Genomic DNA, 17916 nt, shown 5'->3' with positions numbered 1-17916 from the left:
TAGCTTAGAATCTGTTTTGTGATGTGTAGAGGTTTGGATTTAAAACATCTTGATATCTTGAGACAGTTTGGTTAAAAATAAAAAAAACCCACAAGCAGACTTAAATAATAAAATAGCTATACTATGTTGTTCTACTGCTGTAGATCCTGACGTTCTGTCACCTTACCCCAAACTGCAAGGGCAAAAGATGTTAATAAGTCGACAAATTCAAAAGGATAAAGGGAATTTAAGTAATTTCAAACAGCAGGATTCACTGCTCTGTTATTCTCAAATTGTTCATTGAGTAACAGAGGTTTACAAGGAATTAGATGACTATTTGAATTAAGAGCAACATTTCCAGTTGCTTCAATACAGTTACCAAGATGAAGACTACTGGCTTTTATGCTTCAGGGCGCTGCTGGGATCCAGGAAGAAAATCTCTTTATGGTAATCTATTGTACCAATAGCTGGCTGCACAGTGGCAGAGGAGGAATTGGGAGGAGGACAGAGGGAATAGGTTCCCTTAAAACAAACAAACAAACAAAAAAGTTTGCTTGTAAAGCAGATTTCTCTAATGTAGGCGTTATTTTATTTATTAAACTGCTAATTCCATACAAGCTTCATTTTTCTTAGCACCCCTCAGGAAATGCTCTATTTCCCTTGAATTTACTGGAGACAAAGGGAAAAACACTGTGATAAGTTGCTGGAGAGAAGCTTGGTATTGACAAGGACTGAGCTGCGATGGATTTATGGTACAAAATCTGTAAAATGTAATAAAACTCTCATTCTGAAGGAAATGCAAATGCTATACAGGTGTGAGGGCTGTTGTCTCACTGCTTTACAAGCAGCAGTGGTATAACCAGTTACTTCACAAGGAGGCAAATAAGAGATCCGCATCTCCTATTTCAGGTGTATTTACACTAAGAGCTTTTCCTGTGTAATTTTTTTTTTGACTCCAAAGTGCAAAGTGTTCAGGACTCCTACTTACTAACCAAAGCTGATACTCTATAGAATACAGTACAGATGAGTTACAATGTTTGCATGAACTTATGTAAAAGGTTTTGGCTGTTTACTTTTGATGTTTCTACAACCTCCTTGCTAGAATGAATAAAGTATATTTATAGTTTTGCAGTTAAGCTGACCAAAGGAATATTTTGGGAAGGTAAGGTAATTCATAGTACCTATGATACTTTGCTGCTCCTGCATCCTCAGAAAGCTGCTATTTCATTTACGTTTTTCCCGTTTACTGTAATTTCATTTATGTTTTTCCCATCTACTGCACAGCTCACAGGTGGTGTTGATACAAATTTGGGATTTATTTTCATTTGATACTTGGCAGAATCAGTGTGAAAGGAAAGTCTCTTTATTAGAGGCTGAGGGGGAAAAAATTTCTGTGGAGGGAATCACATGAATTGGAAATACATGTGATCTGAAGCAAAAAAAACTTCTCAGGAACCATCTCTATAATACAAGACAGTGTTTTAACACTGTAATCATAAATATTACAGATAGAATATCAATTTTCAAATCTTTTGGGTTTCCAAAAGATGATACAGAAATATCAATAAAAATCATTCTAACTATGCTGTCTCAGTCTCCTTTGCACTATGACTTTTCAGTGTTGTCTTATACTGTTGGATGATTTTTGATGTGGGTGGCTTATATGCTTTTATTCTGTTTACATGATATTTTACACAGTTATGGAATCATTATATGATAAAATGCTTAATCTATTTTATTTAAAAAATTTGGAGGAGTTTAGCCCTTTATGAGGTTCTATTATCAGTTCCGTATTTCCCTCAAACTCAGTGTGTACTCTGAAGCTAAGATTAAGGAGAAGGGGTGACTGTGTGCACTGCTGCTTTTGCTAGTTCTTTCGTTATAAGACTCTTAGTTACTTATGAGAGACTGCAGGCTCAATGTCTGTTAAGACCATTCAGAAATCAGCTGTGGTTACACTTACCAAGATTCGGAATGCAGAAAGGAGCCTGTGTGCAGTATTGTGGGCAGATTTTTTCTGCTTTACTCGTCTCAGTATCAGACCTGCCTAATTAAATCCCCATGCCATATTTAGAAAACTTTCCACAAACCTTTTATAGCGTTCTCTCTCTCACGCTAGGGTTCTGACACAATTAAGCACATTTCTAAAAATGCAAAGTAAAGGCGTTTACACACTTTATTTCACTTTGTTTTTTGCCTTGTTTTCTTGATGTGTTGTGAAAACCAGATCTTGAACGTTAGCCATTAAAAGTCTCATGGGACTTTTTTTTTTTTTTTTTTTTTTTTTTAAGGAACATTAGCCCTGATGTCCTGGACAGACTCCAACTTGAATAATTGCATTCTGCTTCTGTCTCTCTAAATTCTTCCTAAAGTTACAGCTGGATTCAGTGTTCTTGTTCACGTCTGCCCTAAATTGCAGTGTCCCTTTACAATGTGCTATTTAGATAACTGCTGTTTTCCATCTCAGAGGTTGTTTTATTCACTAATATTGAAGCAAACCATGCCTTCTTCTTTTTATCATAATACATTTTGCAATGTGCATTAGATAATTTAAGATGAATGGCACGATGCCAATTTAAAATGCAGTGCTGTTTTGAAAAATTAAGTTTAATGGAAAAAAAAATCTTCAGTTTTAAAACAATGTTATATAGCCAATGCATGTCCATTTGTGATGTTTTGAAAATTTTGTTGAAACTTGAATTTTCCAGTCATCCAAAAGTTTGGTGTTTCTTCTGAAGAAAGATTATGAGCTTATAGAGTCCTGACAAATGTGTTACTTTTCTATACCGGAGGTGTCCCTACACTGCAGAGAGCATGCATATCTGGATTCCAGTCTTTGTACGTTCAGGTTTGCAAGATCACTTTCAAATGTCCACACTTAAGACATGTATGGAGAACACTTTGGGTAGCTATAAGAAAGCAAATACTTCAGTTACACGCGTTTTTTGCCAGGTATCAAGGGGCATAACCCAGCAGTCTTAGTACTAACTGATTTGAACTCTCTGAGGAATTGAGTCTGAGAGTGCTCTGGGTGTGCTTGTCTGTCCTTCCCTGGCCTTGCCAGAGAAGAGCCTTAGGCCACCCTGACATTCAGCTTGAGTCATTGTCTGCTCAGCGTGTTCCCGACTCTCCCCAGGCATGTGCCTAGTACTGAGCTACTAGGATGAGCTACTTCTAACAATAGTTCTCTTATCTGGCAGGATAATATCAAATAGGCAATGTAAGAAATGATAACAGCGTTTTAGCAGCAGGATCTGACTATCAGGAGGCGAACAGGCTTGGAAGGCGTTAATTTACACTGGAATGGGAACCAAAGCTGTATAATACAGATGCTTCTCATTCTCTATATGTAGTATGAAGATGGGTGCTTTTATGCTGGTGCAGTACGCTGGTAGGATTGCATCATTCAGCCAACCAGGGCGGCCACCGGTGGCTTCAGAGAAACTCTAAACAAGACAGCAGAAAGAGTTTGCAAATAGGAAAACCCATACTAGACCTGGAGGGAGACTGTTGTTGCTTGCTGGCTGGTTGCATTGGAAGGCTTCTGGTTGGCCGTTAACCAACCAGGTAGGTACTAGCAATTTTAGCAAGGTAGCGCTTAGTACTCTGCCAAAAGCGATTTAGACGAGATTATTAAAACAGCTCACTTGTGTGGCCTGTGTGAAATAAAAATTGGCTACCATGGAATTTCCAGAATATTCTGGTATCAGACGTGGCACTTGCATGCCTGTATCTTTCCTACAGCAAGAAGTACAGGTGTTCTCATCTACTAAGGATAGTATCATTCTGCCAAGCCTTGCAAATTAAGCTTGTGAACACTAGTATAGAGCAAGTAAGAAAAACGTGCGTTCAGGGTACCTTTTGAGATAAATTGGGCCATTGTTTTGATGTACTAGTACATACTAATGCAGCCCAGAATGCTGTTGGCCTTCTTTGCCATGAGGGTGCATTGCTGGCCCATGTTCAACTTGATGTCCGCCAGGACCCCCAGGTCCTTCTCTGCAAAGCTGCTCTCCAGCCAGCCTGTACTGGTGCCTGGGGTTATTCCTGCCCACGTGCAGGCCTTGGCGCTTCCCTCTGTCAGACGTCAGCAGGGTCCTCTCTGCCCTTCTCTCCAGCCTGTCGAGGTCCCTCTGAATGGCAGCACAACCATCTGGTGTATCAGCCACTCCCCCCAGTTTTGTCTCATGCGCAAACTTGCTGAGGGTGCATTTGGTCCTCTCATCCACGTCATTCATGAAGATGTTAAACAGTATTGGCCCCAGGGTTGACTCCTGGGGGACACCACTAGTGACTGGCCTCCAGCTGGCACCCTCTGAGCTTGGCACTTCAGCCAGTTTCCAGTCCACCTCACTGTCCACTTAACTAGCCCACACTTCATCAGCTTGTCTTTGAAATTGTTATCGGTGACAGTGTCAAAAGCCTTACTGAAGTCAAGGTAGACAACATCCACTGCTGCTCTCTCTTCATCTACCCAGCCAGTCATTTCACTGTAGAAGGCTATCAGATTGGTGAAGCAGGATTCCCCCTGTGGGAATCCATGCTGGCTACTCCTGATCACCTGCTTGTCCTTCGTGTGTCTGCAAATAGTATTCAGGATTAGTTGCTCCATCACCTTTCCAGAGATCAAGGTGAGGCTGACAGGCCTGTAGTTGCCCAGATCCTCTCTCTTGCCCGTTTTGAAGAATGGAGTGGTATTTGCTTTCTTCCAGTCCTCAGGCACCTGTTCAGATCACTATGGGCTTTCAAAGATAGTCGAGAGTGACTTTGCAATGACATTGGCCAACTCTCTCAGCACTGTGCATCCTGTCAGGTCCCGTGGTCTTGCTTATGTCCTCTTTGTTTAAGTGTTCCCTAACCTGATTCTGTGCATGAAAAGTGGTGCTTTACTGTTTAATATACAAATTGGATTTACTTAATCCTTCATATCCTTTATATTTTCCAGCTTCTGTGTATAAAACTGCCTTTGTCTCTGAGACTGCCTCCCTTTTCATCTGCCAGCATAGTGTTTCTGACACATCCTATGGAGGATGCAGTATAAAAATATGCACTGCTGCAAGGAGGAAGGAAATGCTGCATGACCTTTCAAAAACTTTTTTTAATGTTACCAGTCCAGATGCCTAATTTTGGTACCTAATGTCTTACATCTGCTTACACATCTGCTTTATCTATTGGCCTTTGATCTTTCCTTCAGCATCACGTTTATATGATTTGGTAGTAGCAACTTGATAAACTCTGCTTTTTGTTGATAGGTAGCTGTCAAAAGAATGACAAGTGTCTGGCCTCTGTCAAAATTACCCTCTGTCAAAATTAATTTTGAGGTTGGAAATGTCTAGACCGTATGGCTGCCATTGGACACTTTCAAGATGTTGGTGAAAGATTCTTTTTACTCCTTGGTATACTTTTGTTTTTTCTTCCCCTTAAGATACTGAAAAGCTAAGTGAAGAAATGAAAGAAGGCCTCAGGCACCTTGCACAGACATTGCAATTGTATTTGAAAGCGGAGATTCAGGATGCCTCTCAGCTGCCACCTGCAATTGACTTTTTTCAGATCTTCACAAAAGTAAGTGTTAAAATGTGATTGCTTGACAACTCATAAATTATCCTTTCTTTGTGTTCTTGATGTATTTTTGAGGGGATGTTTGGTAGATATGACCAGAATATGATATGTAACCTAAAGTGAAATCAAGCTATATATTTTTTTCTATTCAGTCAGTATTTAAGCATTTTTTTGAACAGACTTAGCTTGTTATATGAATGTGTTACTTTAAGTAGCAACCAAAGGATTCTTTTTCTTTTTAAATTATCATGGTAAAGCTGTAGGGGGAAAAATTAAATAATGTCGCAATGAAAACATAACTTAGGTTGATTGAATCAACTGGTTTTTGAACGTGACGAGCACACAGCATGACTAGAATTTTTCCATGAAGTGCAATGTCTTGTATTTGTGGAGATATTCACATTCTGTTTTGTCATTTAGTAATATGTACTAATGGGTGTGTATAACAGTACCGTATCCCACAAACTGTGCTATCTTAGGGTCATGTGGGTTATCTGTTCTGGAAAGGCTATCTGTAAAGTACTTGAAATTCATTTCTACACAATATAAAATGTTTATGTTACCAATTAAATACTATTGACCTTTCTCTATGTTTTTTGTTGCTTTCACTTGAGAAAGTTTCATTTGAACAGTGCTAGAAGAAGTACTTCATATGGAGAATGCTCATAGCTTTAACTTCTTTGTTTCTCATTTCTTATTGATTAATATATTGCAGGATGAGATTTCTCTTAAGGATGTTTATGCGTGTTTTAATTGTTTTATCAAGTGTTTTGTCATGATCTAAATCAGACTCTTAGATGTTTTTCTTCTGATATAAACCAAAGGAAGCGCTTTTTTTAAAGAAATGAAGTAGGAGTGCAATACATGATTTTGTAATTTTTTTGTTTGTTTGCACAATCGTGGAATCTTTTTTGCCATGGATGGCAGAGGTGGGAGTAGTATAATCGACAGTGATATTTATCTGGAATTTTTATAGGTGATTGAAGTATTGTGATGTAGTTTGCAACTTTTCCTGACAAAACATGCAGGTTGAAGCATATCCAGTTAGAAGGACTCAGAGGGAAAAAATCTTGTGTGCTACCTGCTCTCCACTCAAACTGTTTTAGTGTCTTATGCTGGCAGTCTGGTTTGGCCTGCACTTTACCAGATGAATTTCACAGGAAACATGCATGCTCTTTTATCTTGTTTAGAGGATTTTCCCTGCTGAAGGTAAAGCTGAGTATCAGAAAGTGATCATTGCTTAACTAGTATAAGCTGAGTCACAGCTTGTGAGACGTTCTTTCCATATGTTTTTTTTCCCTGCTATGCAATAATTAAGCTTAAAATGGAGGTTGGCCATGGTCCTTTCATTGATTTCTTTTAGATCATTATTGAACATACAGTTCAGGCAGATGAGGTGCAGTAAGTGACGCTTTGGGGCAATTTTATGGCAGTGGTAATCACGCAGTTATGACCTATGATAAACAACAGTAATATCAAGTCTTTAGCAAGCTTCTCAGTAAGGAAATTGGTAGAGAAGAGCTTTTCAGTAAAGTTGCATTAGATGGAGTGAGCCAGCATAACACCTCAGAGATGCTGGGACGGAGAAGCATGAGTCCTGCTCATTCCCTTATCACACCTCTGTTCACTGTGGCCACCTATGTGTTGTTCTGGCTCTGGACCTTGCTGGAGCTCTCTCTGAGGTGGCTCCAGCCTCCAACCTGCAAGAAGCTTTTCTCAGCAAAAGAAGTAGCAAATTTTTTCCAGGTAACCATGCTGGCTCAGCTCACCAGTGTCTGAAAAATACAGAGAAGGGACAGTGCTGCATGGTTCAGGGAGAAGGGATTAGAACTCTTCCTTTTAATGAGTTGTTAATTAGCTCTCCCCATTTTACATGTCTTCAACATGGTGGCATTACAGAAACAATATGATGGTCACTCAATACATTGGAGCAGTAGTGAAGAAAATATGGAAACCGTTTTCTTTTTATTGTTACTATATTTTACATGCACGCAGATGCCCCATGTCTGTTCACTCACTGAAGGTGATGCGAGTGAGCATAAGAGGCAAAGTGAAAGTCAGGACTTTCCAGCTCTGTGTTCTATCAAGTGGAAAGCTGCGAATGCTTCCGTTAATGGCGATATTTGCCCCACTACTACTTTGCTGTAACAAAGATATTTTTAACTCAATGTATTCCTTATTTTGACCATGCCTGTTTCCTCTACCCTATTGAACATACTGTAAAGTACCAAGTTTTTAAGTTTTGTTTTTGTTTTGTTTTTCTCTCCTGGATATTCGGAAGCACTCAGACCATTAAAATAGGTCTTTCTTTGCTTATGCTACTGAGTCCCTGTGGTCTGCTGTAGGAAAAGGGAAAGCAAATGGCATAGACCTATCATGGCTACTGTTATTTAAATAAAATTGACACCAGGAAGGAGGAGTCTGACTAACTGTGAGTTGGTTGGGAGGAAGTTGTTGTTGACTAATATATCCATGCGTATTGCATGCAGGTAATATTAACAGCTTGTTTGGAGGTTCTCTTAGGCACATGCTTTTTGGAAGGCTCTGATATCGCTCTATAATTTTCCATGTTTTAAGTTTACGGCTTTCCCAATTGGTGGTTAGATGAATATATTATGAAGTATGGCTTTATTTTAAAATGTGCTTTTAGTATGCCCCCAGTGAGCAGGGGTTTTCTGCCACTCCCGTAGAATGTTTCTTGGAAGATAAGCAGAATGTCAGTGCAAAAAGTACTGTTTTTTTTTCTTAAACAAAATAGGGAATGTTTATTTCCAGCAGGTAAAATTTAGTGCTTTAGAACTGTCAAGTCTCTAGTAAGACTTATGTATTCTCTTCTCTGTGGTGTAACTCTGAAAAAGACCAGCTGCGATGACTTGTATGTCTGGTCATAGAATAAAGAAATACTACAGATACATGATTTCAAGATGTAATGTTGTTTTCCCAACTTCTTCCAACATTCCATTCAAGTTCAGTAGGTGCTCATTCTAACATTGAACTTTTTTTGGATCAGTTCTTTCATTGCATGCTACAAAAAGATCCAGTCAAAGGTCATTTTCATTCTGTTTGATGCTGGACCCTCCAGAAATAAAATAAGCAGACAGCCAGACAAAAGAGAGAGACAGTCCTGCAGTGAGATGAATAAATACCAGATAGTTCTTGGAAAATCTCCAACCTGATTTAGGTCAAAAGAGCTTCCGAGAAGCCCTTTTAAACAGTCTTCCTTCTCTGCTGGCTACTGCTCTGCCATTGGTAAAATTCCTTGTGGTTTTATTCACTTGCATAGAATACCCAATGGACTGTGAGAGTCCCTTTGAGTGCAGTCTCTGGGAAACTTCCCATTGGAAGTCAAAGAAAGTTTTGCCGTTTCTTTGAGTGGGGGGCAGAATTTTACCACGAAGTATTTTTAGATCACGTAAGAGCCACTGGAAGATATCACCTGTACCAGATGGGGAGGTGTTTCAGAAGGATAATCTTCCTTTCTTTTTTGCAGTGTTGCCCTGTCCTTCCTAGACAATTTGCTCTGATATCAGCTATCCTTTGAGTTAGAGTTGAATTTTTCATGCTTGCCATCTGATCCAGATCGCTCTTTGGAAGCTCCAGTATATTTAAAATGCTATTTATCCCAGGTTGTGACTGTTTTTAAATTCTGTTCCTCAATATTAAACACAGAATTATCAGCTGTTAATTACGTGATAAGGCTTTAACTCCACTGAGACATTTTGTAATGTCAAGATAAATTTTTCACACCATGATTTTATGGTTTAGTGGTGTTTCCATAACCTTGAGACAAAATTAGTCCTTGCTTTTTATTCTTCAGCCTTTAACATATGTGAGGAATGGCCTGGAATCCTGTGAAACAGTGGATGAGGGATAAAGACTTAAATATTTTTTTATATGTATATTGTATATGTACAGTATATATATACATAGTATATACTTGTATATGCATGGTTCTTTTAATAATAACAGATGGAACCACGTAACTACTTAAGACGCTGAACGAAATCTCTACCTACTGTGTTGACTGTAAAACTGTGACTCTGTTGAATTTGAAATCGAGCATAAGATGGCTCCGTATTGGACCAAATTTAGACTTGGTGTGTTGCGTAGCATTGCATCCACTCATACTGTGTCAGAAGTGACTCTTAATGTTTATGAACTTTTTGGATGTGTCTGAGAACTTTTTTTTTAAGTAATAAAAAAGCTTGCTGATGTTAGATAGAATGGTAATCCTTTTAAAGATCTTCTAATTGGAAATCCTCACGTTCGTAGTAACAGTAGGGTATATCCAGCAGCTGTCATGTAATTAACAGTAAGGTAAAATCTGACGTTTAATAGACTGTAACGTAACAGGTTTCTGTAGCAGTTTAGTAATCTTAAAACAGAATTTCACTGGAAAAGAAGGGGCTTGTAAAGGACATTTTGATGAAGTTGTTGATAAACTCCTGGGAAAAGAGTGCTAGGACTGAAGATTTTTTTCATAGAGCAAAGATTATACTTCTCTCATGAAATAGCACGAGAATTTCCCTAAATCTTCCGTTTAATAAAATTTCTAATGCGTAGCTAGCTTTCCGAATGGTATCTTAACTGCATTTGGGATGATAAGGATTAGAGAGAGAATATTTATTTTCCTAAGAGTTTGAGTCTTGCCATTCTTTCTCATAAGCAAATTCTGCTTTCAAAGTGGGTGCGCTGATTCCATTAAATTCATTGGAGAGGTCACATATATGTATATGTGTGAGCCGATATGCTTCTCTGTATAGGTGGTAGCGCTGCACACCACCCTCTTCTCGAGTGTTGTCCTACTCTTTCCTTTTCAGTTCACTTTAGAATTGACACAGATCAACAGCAGAGTAACAACAGAGGAGAGTAGACCTAGGTGCTCTCTTCTGGGACAGGATGAAAAAGAAAATCAAAGTCTACATAAATTGGAAATTCATGCATCTTTCATATATGTCAAGCTAAGTTGTTGGGTTTTTTGTTTGTTTTTTAAATCAAAATTTTTTTGAGCTTTTTGAAGTTGAGATTAAAGGGAGGGTGTGAAGAAGAGATGCAAGTTTGATGCTGTATGGTATCCTCTATGTACTGGCAGATTGTTTTAACTGATGGATATGTTATCCATTTAGGCTGTTGGCATAACTGATTTTATTTTAATTCAGGAAGAAAAAAGGCTGCTGTAAAGTGCAGAGGCACATCTCTCAAGAGACGAAGTTCCCTGCTCTCTTGAAAATCTTTTGTTTATTCTTCCTGTCAATGTTTAAATAGTCTTCATTTGCTCCTTCAAGTTTTCGGTAGTTGGTTTTCATTCCACTCAATATTTCTGGAAGAGTTTCTTTTCAACATAAAGGGAATTAGTAGCAATTAAAAAGTCTCTTTTCATTAAGGGGAATTTTTGGCATGTATCTGTGTAGGCAGAAGACAGGGAGTTCGTAGTGTCACTTGTCCTTTGTAAAGTCTGTATATTAAATTATGATTATGTATTTGGGAGTCTTTTTAAGTGCAAGTTGAAGCAAATCATCTCCCTTAATGATATGACTGGAAAAGTATATTTGATCTTTGCATTACTCCCTCAGAGCTTGTGAGCATCAGGTGGTGCACTTTTCTGAGAAAAGTGTTTTGAAAACAAGATAGATTTGCCTTGTCAATCCAAGATATTCCTTAGTAGTATCTTCAATAGATTGCTCTTAATTAGGATTCACTAGTCAATTTAGTAATCCATGTTGGCAGAGTAAGGAAGGCAATTTATGTCAAGAAACTCAGAAGTATTTAGGCTAAAATTAAGAAGAAAAATTTTGGTTAAAGTTGTACAAGTGTAGGTTGGTTTCTGATGCCAAGTTTCCAAATCTAATTAACACTAGATGTGTTTGTTCTGCTTCCCTGTGATTGCGAGGTCATGGACATCTATTTCTGGAGATGATATAAGCAAGTGCCTGTTGATTCATCGTTGCTCTTTGCTAATCTCCAACCTAACGTGTATCGCTACGTTCTGTCGCAGGCAAAATTGTGCGTTCAGTTTATGATAAATGGGGTATCAGGCAAATATCCGCAAATTTATTTTTAGTTGTGACTAGGAAAATATTTTGCAAAAACCCTTACGTTTTTAATAATGTATGTGTTTTATTTTTTTGTAATTTACAAAATCATATAATTTCCAGAAATCATTATACCTGAAAAAAGGTGAGTAACCCTAAACACTTAACATAGTTACATTTTAAAATTACGTTCGTGTCAATCTTCTTTACTTTTTTTCCCATTTCGTTTTTTAGAGATGGAAGGGTATGTTTTTGCTCATTGGGTTGTAGCAGAACCCCTTTTCATGACTCATGTCACCTTCAAGTCTATTGCATGAGATTTATGATAAGCTTTATATATAATGTGCTACTGATTTGTTTTTTGTTTGTAAAAGTTTTTTAGGTGGATATATGGATATGGAGTGTCTTCTCCCCGTTGTGTGTCTGTGTAGTTTTTAGACATTGGAAGTTTCATGCCTGTGACTGTTGAGAGCTGCCTTTTGATCATCAGAAATACGTACTCAGTTATTGCCTAAATGATTTCAGGAGAACTTGTCTTTAATCTTTCCAGTGTTTTCCACCATACAAAACAAAACATTCCCTAACAACACCCATTCAAAGCAGACCTTTGTATTCCTTTGTGGAGGACACGAATGATCACTCTTCTAACATTTACCTTTGTTTCTAAGGAGCTGTCTTATCTAGTGAGAGAGGAATTAGGCTAAGGTCACTCTGTGCCTTTGCAGTATGTAAAACCAAAAGAAATGGGAAAAGCTAAATGTATTAAGAAGGCACTAAGCAGCAGTTAGTTCATGCAACACAGCTAACAGCCAAGATGTATTTGAATATTGAATTTTATTGTTCATGTTCTTTGACTTGAGTATTTTAAAAGTTTTTGTGGTCCCCCAGTGAGCAGGACCTTAGTATCATCTCTACCTCCTTGCTAATCATGCTCCGTTTAGTTTACTAAACAACCTTGTAGGTGCCTGGGTGAGTCAGTGTCAGCTAATGAGCAGAGCTAGTCCACTCTCGGTGTAGAAATTTGAAATGAGTGCAGGGTAACAGTGCAAAAAATCCATGGCGTAGACTACTTTCTGGAGCAGTTTTCCTTCTGTGTTTTAGTTCTTTTGAGGAAGGTAATATTTTGTAAGTACAGGGAGGAAAGATTGGGGAAGCGAATTTTCCATAGCATTTATCTCAAATTTTGGTCAAAACAGTTACTTTAAAGAGCTATAGGATATTGTACTAAAACATGAAACAAAACTTTAACCACTCTATCTGATTTGAAATTAGAGCAATATGGTTACAATTAAAATATAAGCTTTCACTAACAAAGCTTGGTGTGGTGAAAGTAAGACCATGAGACTGCAATAGTTCAAACTCAGTATATGGTATAATTTGGGTCCTCTCACATAATTGTTGTGTGCACCATTAGTTTTACAAACTGCCTCGAGTATAACAAGTAGCAGGTGTAGAAAACAGGGTAGAAGTATTTCTCAAACATGCAATGGTTAGGTAGAGTTGGTGATAATTCAGTTGTGCACGGTAGGAAAGAAAAATTTGTTCTTTTTGGGGGGGAAAAAAGAAAAGAAGATTTGTAAGCAAATTAAATTAGCTTTTATTGAAAAGCATAAGCTTCCAGAAAAGTTACTACTTTGAGTGGACCCTAAAAATAAATAAATAAATATTATTCAGTAGACTACTTTTTCTTCTCATGCTTTAAATCAGCATGAGAATATGAAGAGAGAAGAGAGTCTGAAGAAATAAATGGCTTAAAAGGCTGTTTTGCACTTCTCCGTGTTGTTTCTGCTGCTTTCAGGGATCCCAGTGGCCAGGGATTAGAGCATATCCACACTGCACAGTGCTAAAAATGCTAATGGTCTCCGAGACTTGAGCTACATCAGTCAGTCTCTCTTCTTCTGGCACCCCTGTGGAAGTGAACTGGAAACGCTAAAGATGAAAAGCTGTAATGGCTCTGACAGTTGCAGTACATGCACAAAAATACGTGGGGTGGGAGCACCTTCGATATTAACTAAGAGCCAATATAAATGAGATCACGGAGACATTTAGGAAAGATATATGTGGTAAATGAAAAACATTTGCATCTTCTATCAGCAATTTTAAAAGACTTTAGTTGAGGAGGATCAGCCTGATAACTGTTTGTAATGCTATTGGCAGCGAACTATTCTATTCCTGTCTTCAGGATGACCTGCAATGGGTCACTTGGAGCTTTTCTGTTTATTTGTTTTGGCTGTGAGCAAAGCTAGAGTCCTGTGCGGCAGGATTATTAATCAGCTCTGAGACTTGTTTCGTATGTTTAAAAGTTGAAAAGGCTAAAAGGGTCTTCCTTCCAGAATGGTGTTGGGGTGGATTGATAGTCTGTTGAAAAATGTCATGCTCTTTGAATATAGCATGGGGAAACAGGAATTTGTGGCCTTACTGTTGACTTGCTGTTGTTTCAGTTGCTTCAGTCTCTGTGAAAATGAGGATAATCTTGTCTGTCACAGGTATATTACAGAGCTAAATTTAGTCCAAGTATTGACAGAAGGTGAGATGACTTCTGTCCCATGTTGGCATTTCAGTGGGTGACAATTGAATTATACTTACTTACATGAAATTCAGTCTAAAAAAGCACGCTCTTTCTCTTCCCCAGTATATTTCTTTTTGAGTGTTTACCATTTCAGCTCCTGAAACTTAGGAGTGGTTTTAATTTCATTTGGGTATACGGTGTGAATTAGTGTAAAAATTTTTCGTGCTATGGGATCGTCAGCTTACAGTTTTGGACAGCGTTCTTTAACAGTTGTTGGCACCAGATACTTGGGAAGAAGGTGCGAGAATTTTAGCCATAGACAAGCACGATGATTTGCCACAGCTTCCTTTCCTTCGTCTCCCTACGTATCCATCCTGGAATTTCTCATGCTGCTCTTGGGTACTTGGAGTTCATTTATACATATTGAGACAGGAAGTTTCCAACTTCTTGTTAGTGTTCATCTTACATGGGGAGTTTTATTATATTGATATGAAGGACCTGGGTTTTTTGATGGGGGCGGGGTGGGGATTTTTTTGGTTTTTTTTTCAGTCATGTGAAAAAAAGATTTTTTTCTAGTCATATGAAAAACCCATTATCTAAATTTCAGCAGCTGTCCTACACTAGTCTTATTAGCCGTTGTTATGCGTATTGCAAAGATAAGTTTTCAGAGGTCTGTCTGTGACAATTTTGGAAACTTCTAAGGCTTAACCCTTTGAGCCCATTTGAAATGCTGAGCAACTTAATTTCCCCTTGCATTACTTGGGATAACATACCTGATGGAGAAGGCTTTCAAAGTTTACTTACTACTGCATGGCATGCTTAAAACTGTCTTCAGTATATTGTTGATTATGTAGTGGTAGGAGCCAAATTTTGGTGTCATAAATCTGTCTCCATATGCATACACATATAAGCCTCAAGTGTGCCTCCATATTTTGACTGGCAGAGTCAGATTCCAGGAATACTTCCATTAGAAGCACATCTAATGGGCCTCAGAGATTTTAATTTTTTTCGTATATGCCTCTTTCCTCCAAACTGCATAAATATGTTGACCACTGTTCAAACCGTCAATTCATTACTTTTCTTTTATTGGTTGTATGTTTTTTGAAACTTGATGCATGTGTGCCTAAATGTCTCCCTAATACTTTAGATACAGTGGATGATGGATTTAAGCGTATCTCCCTTCTGAATTTAAAGTGATTGTGGGCTGTTAGTAAGGCTTTTATAATCACTTTTGGAAATTTAGGGTTATTATTTCTAGTTTCAAATAAAAAAAAAAAAACCTGTGGGATTAAAGCTTCCCTCTGTCACCCGTGCCAAAAGAACATCTTTCAATATGTCAGTGAACCTTGCGCTCTCCCTCTATTCACACTTAAATCTTCACTTTTCTTCTTCCATAGTTGTCAAGGACACAGTTTCCCTAAACTTTCAGAGGAAACAGAATTGTGCACTTACTCATTAGTAGATATTTCTCCACACCCCCAAATCACTAAAATCAGAGTTGTCTGCTCTCGTCCTGTAAATAGGCAGGATGCAGCTACATGTCGCTACTCGTATAGGTAGAATAAGGAAGTGTCACCATTCATTCTTCATTGTGGGTGAAAAATACTTTATTTTGGCCTCCAGCCTAGGAATGTAGTAATGAGGGGTGAGAAATGCAAAAATGGCTTGCTCTCTATAACATCAATTTCCTCTGCTATGCAGAAATTATGTAGACTAAATAATGCTGACACATGTCTCATTCTGCAGTCATTTCAGCCTCACTGAATTAGCTCTTATTAAAATTATAAAATCCTTATTTAAAATGGGAACTCACAGTATGTGCATTTGTGCTGTCTATCTAATCTTTTGAATAGTCATATTTGCTTTTATATTTTACAGAGTACTAGGTAAAAACTTATACATGCATGGCTGATAGTGAGAACTCTTGTACAGCATAAAATTGCTTACTTTACTTTTAATCTTCCACTCTTTCCTCTCATTCTTAAAACTTGATACAATATTTATCGTTCTGGAAATATTTGTAAATGGCACAAATCTAAAATGAGCATAAAGAATAAATTTCACTTCCTGAACTGAATTCATGTTTAATGCTGCATCTGTTGAACGTATTTTTCTGTGTACTAAGAGGAGAAGTATATCTTTAATAAGAAAAAAATATATTGGCTGGAGAAACAACCCTTGGGAATAGTAAGATACTGTTGGCATTTCTGTAGTGGATTTGGACCAATGACAGATACGAGACTGGCAGCATTTGCAGTCTTAGTTTTATAAGATGATTCTGTTTCTCATTCCGTGGCAGTTCCTTTGTCATTTAACTAGCTTTTCAGATGTGTTGGACAATCAGCCGGTCATTTCTGAATTTATATAAAGTTATATACATATATACACATATATATACACATATATACATACACATACATACATACATACATATATATATATAAAGAAACCCCACCAGGTAAGTACAAATGTGTTGGCTTGGTAGCTCTTGTGCCCTAGAAAAAGCAGGGCACAGCTGATACTTCAGTGCTGTGATTCACAGGTACAGCTGTGCTGGGACAGTGGATCAAAAAGCTGAGAGCACCCTGAGCTGTGAACAGTGTTTTCAGCGAAAGGTTTTTGACCCTGAAACAGCCTTCTGTTTGGGCTAAGTGTAAGCACATGTACGTCTGCTTGCCAAGCGTGTTGCCAGGTATATTTTTTGAAAATCTTTATCTGCTAATCAAGGAATTGCACCGCAAACAACAAAATGAATATAAATTATTCTGGCAAACCTGCCCATGATCAAAACAAGCAAGCAAACAAAAAAGCAGTTTAATGGGTAAAAACCTGTATGATTTCTAGTAACAGTATTTGGTACCATCTAAATGTTGTAGATGCACTAGAAACTTGCATGCTCAATTTTCTTCTCATCCCCTGTCTAGGTGAGAGGGATGAGGGAGATGTGGAGTCTCATGAGAAAGGTACAGGAAGGGAAAAGCAAGTCCAGTGATTAAGGAAGAATATGGGGATTTTCAGTTAACGCTGAGGCAATGTTCAGTCACCATTGTTTGCTGCCAAAGCATCTCTCATGATTGTTTGGGATGAGACTATAGATATGTGGACTGAGAGAAATTTAAGAGGATTTGCCCAAGGGTGAGAAACGAAACTGATGGGAGTGTGGGCTTGTGGGTTTCCTAAGCCCGTTATCTGATTAAGCATACTTTTGTGTTTGTATTAGTTATTTTACCAGAGCTAATCAGAATCAGCTTTCCAAGGTAGGAAAGTTTTGGTAGGACTGTGCCATATTCTGTATTTCTGTCACAGCTGATATTTCGTTTAACTAGGATTAAGTGGGCAACGCTGGGTTTGCGTGATGATAATTTTGCAATTAGTGCTATTAGTAGTTAGGAATCTCCTTGGGTCTCCTTTAATGATTTGTTTCTGTATAGTAATATGAAATATAATATGAAATAAAGTGTGTAGTTGCAATTTGGTAAGTTTTCTCCCGCTGTCCAATCTTTTCAGTGGCATTTGTTTTACATCTCCTGCCATTTCAGTGGGGAGATGTTAGTTGCCTTAGAAAAAGGAACAACTGTTTTAGACAATAAAATATCCAGCTTAATTTATCATCCAGCTTAGTTTATCATTACAGTACTACTAGCAAAACTACTCATCACTCAGCAAATGAGAAGCCCTGAGTATATCAATATGCTTACCACTCTTGAGGATCAAAATTGCACAGAGCTATTGGAGGAAGTTCAAGAGAGAGAGGGCAGGTGGCTGTTCTAGCTCATGCAAGCAAATGGTGTTGATTAAATTCGTGTAATGATAAATAGTAGGATTTAGAATAATGAG

General features: G+C 38.0%; 1 protein-coding gene across 3 annotated transcripts in view; it reads left to right on the top strand.

Annotated features, from left to right (window-relative positions):
• The window catches only part of SMYD3 (SET and MYND domain containing 3), a 441959-nt gene that overhangs the window by 70613 nt on the left and 353430 nt on the right, over positions 1 to 17916 (top strand). For all 3 annotated transcript variants that reach the window (XM_068939324.1, XM_068939321.1, XM_068939323.1), the window contains exon 5: positions 5405 to 5541. In XM_068939324.1, the coding sequence (XP_068795425.1) occupies positions 5405 to 5541 (137 nt within the window). The remainder of the gene's footprint in view (positions 1 to 5404; positions 5542 to 17916) is intronic.

The sequence above is a fragment of the Struthio camelus genome, chromosome 3 (assembly GCF_040807025.1).
Source record: "Struthio camelus isolate bStrCam1 chromosome 3, bStrCam1.hap1, whole genome shotgun sequence".
Taxonomy (NCBI): Eukaryota; Metazoa; Chordata; class Aves; order Struthioniformes; family Struthionidae; genus Struthio; species Struthio camelus.
This window is presented reverse-complemented; position numbering and strand designations above follow the sequence as displayed.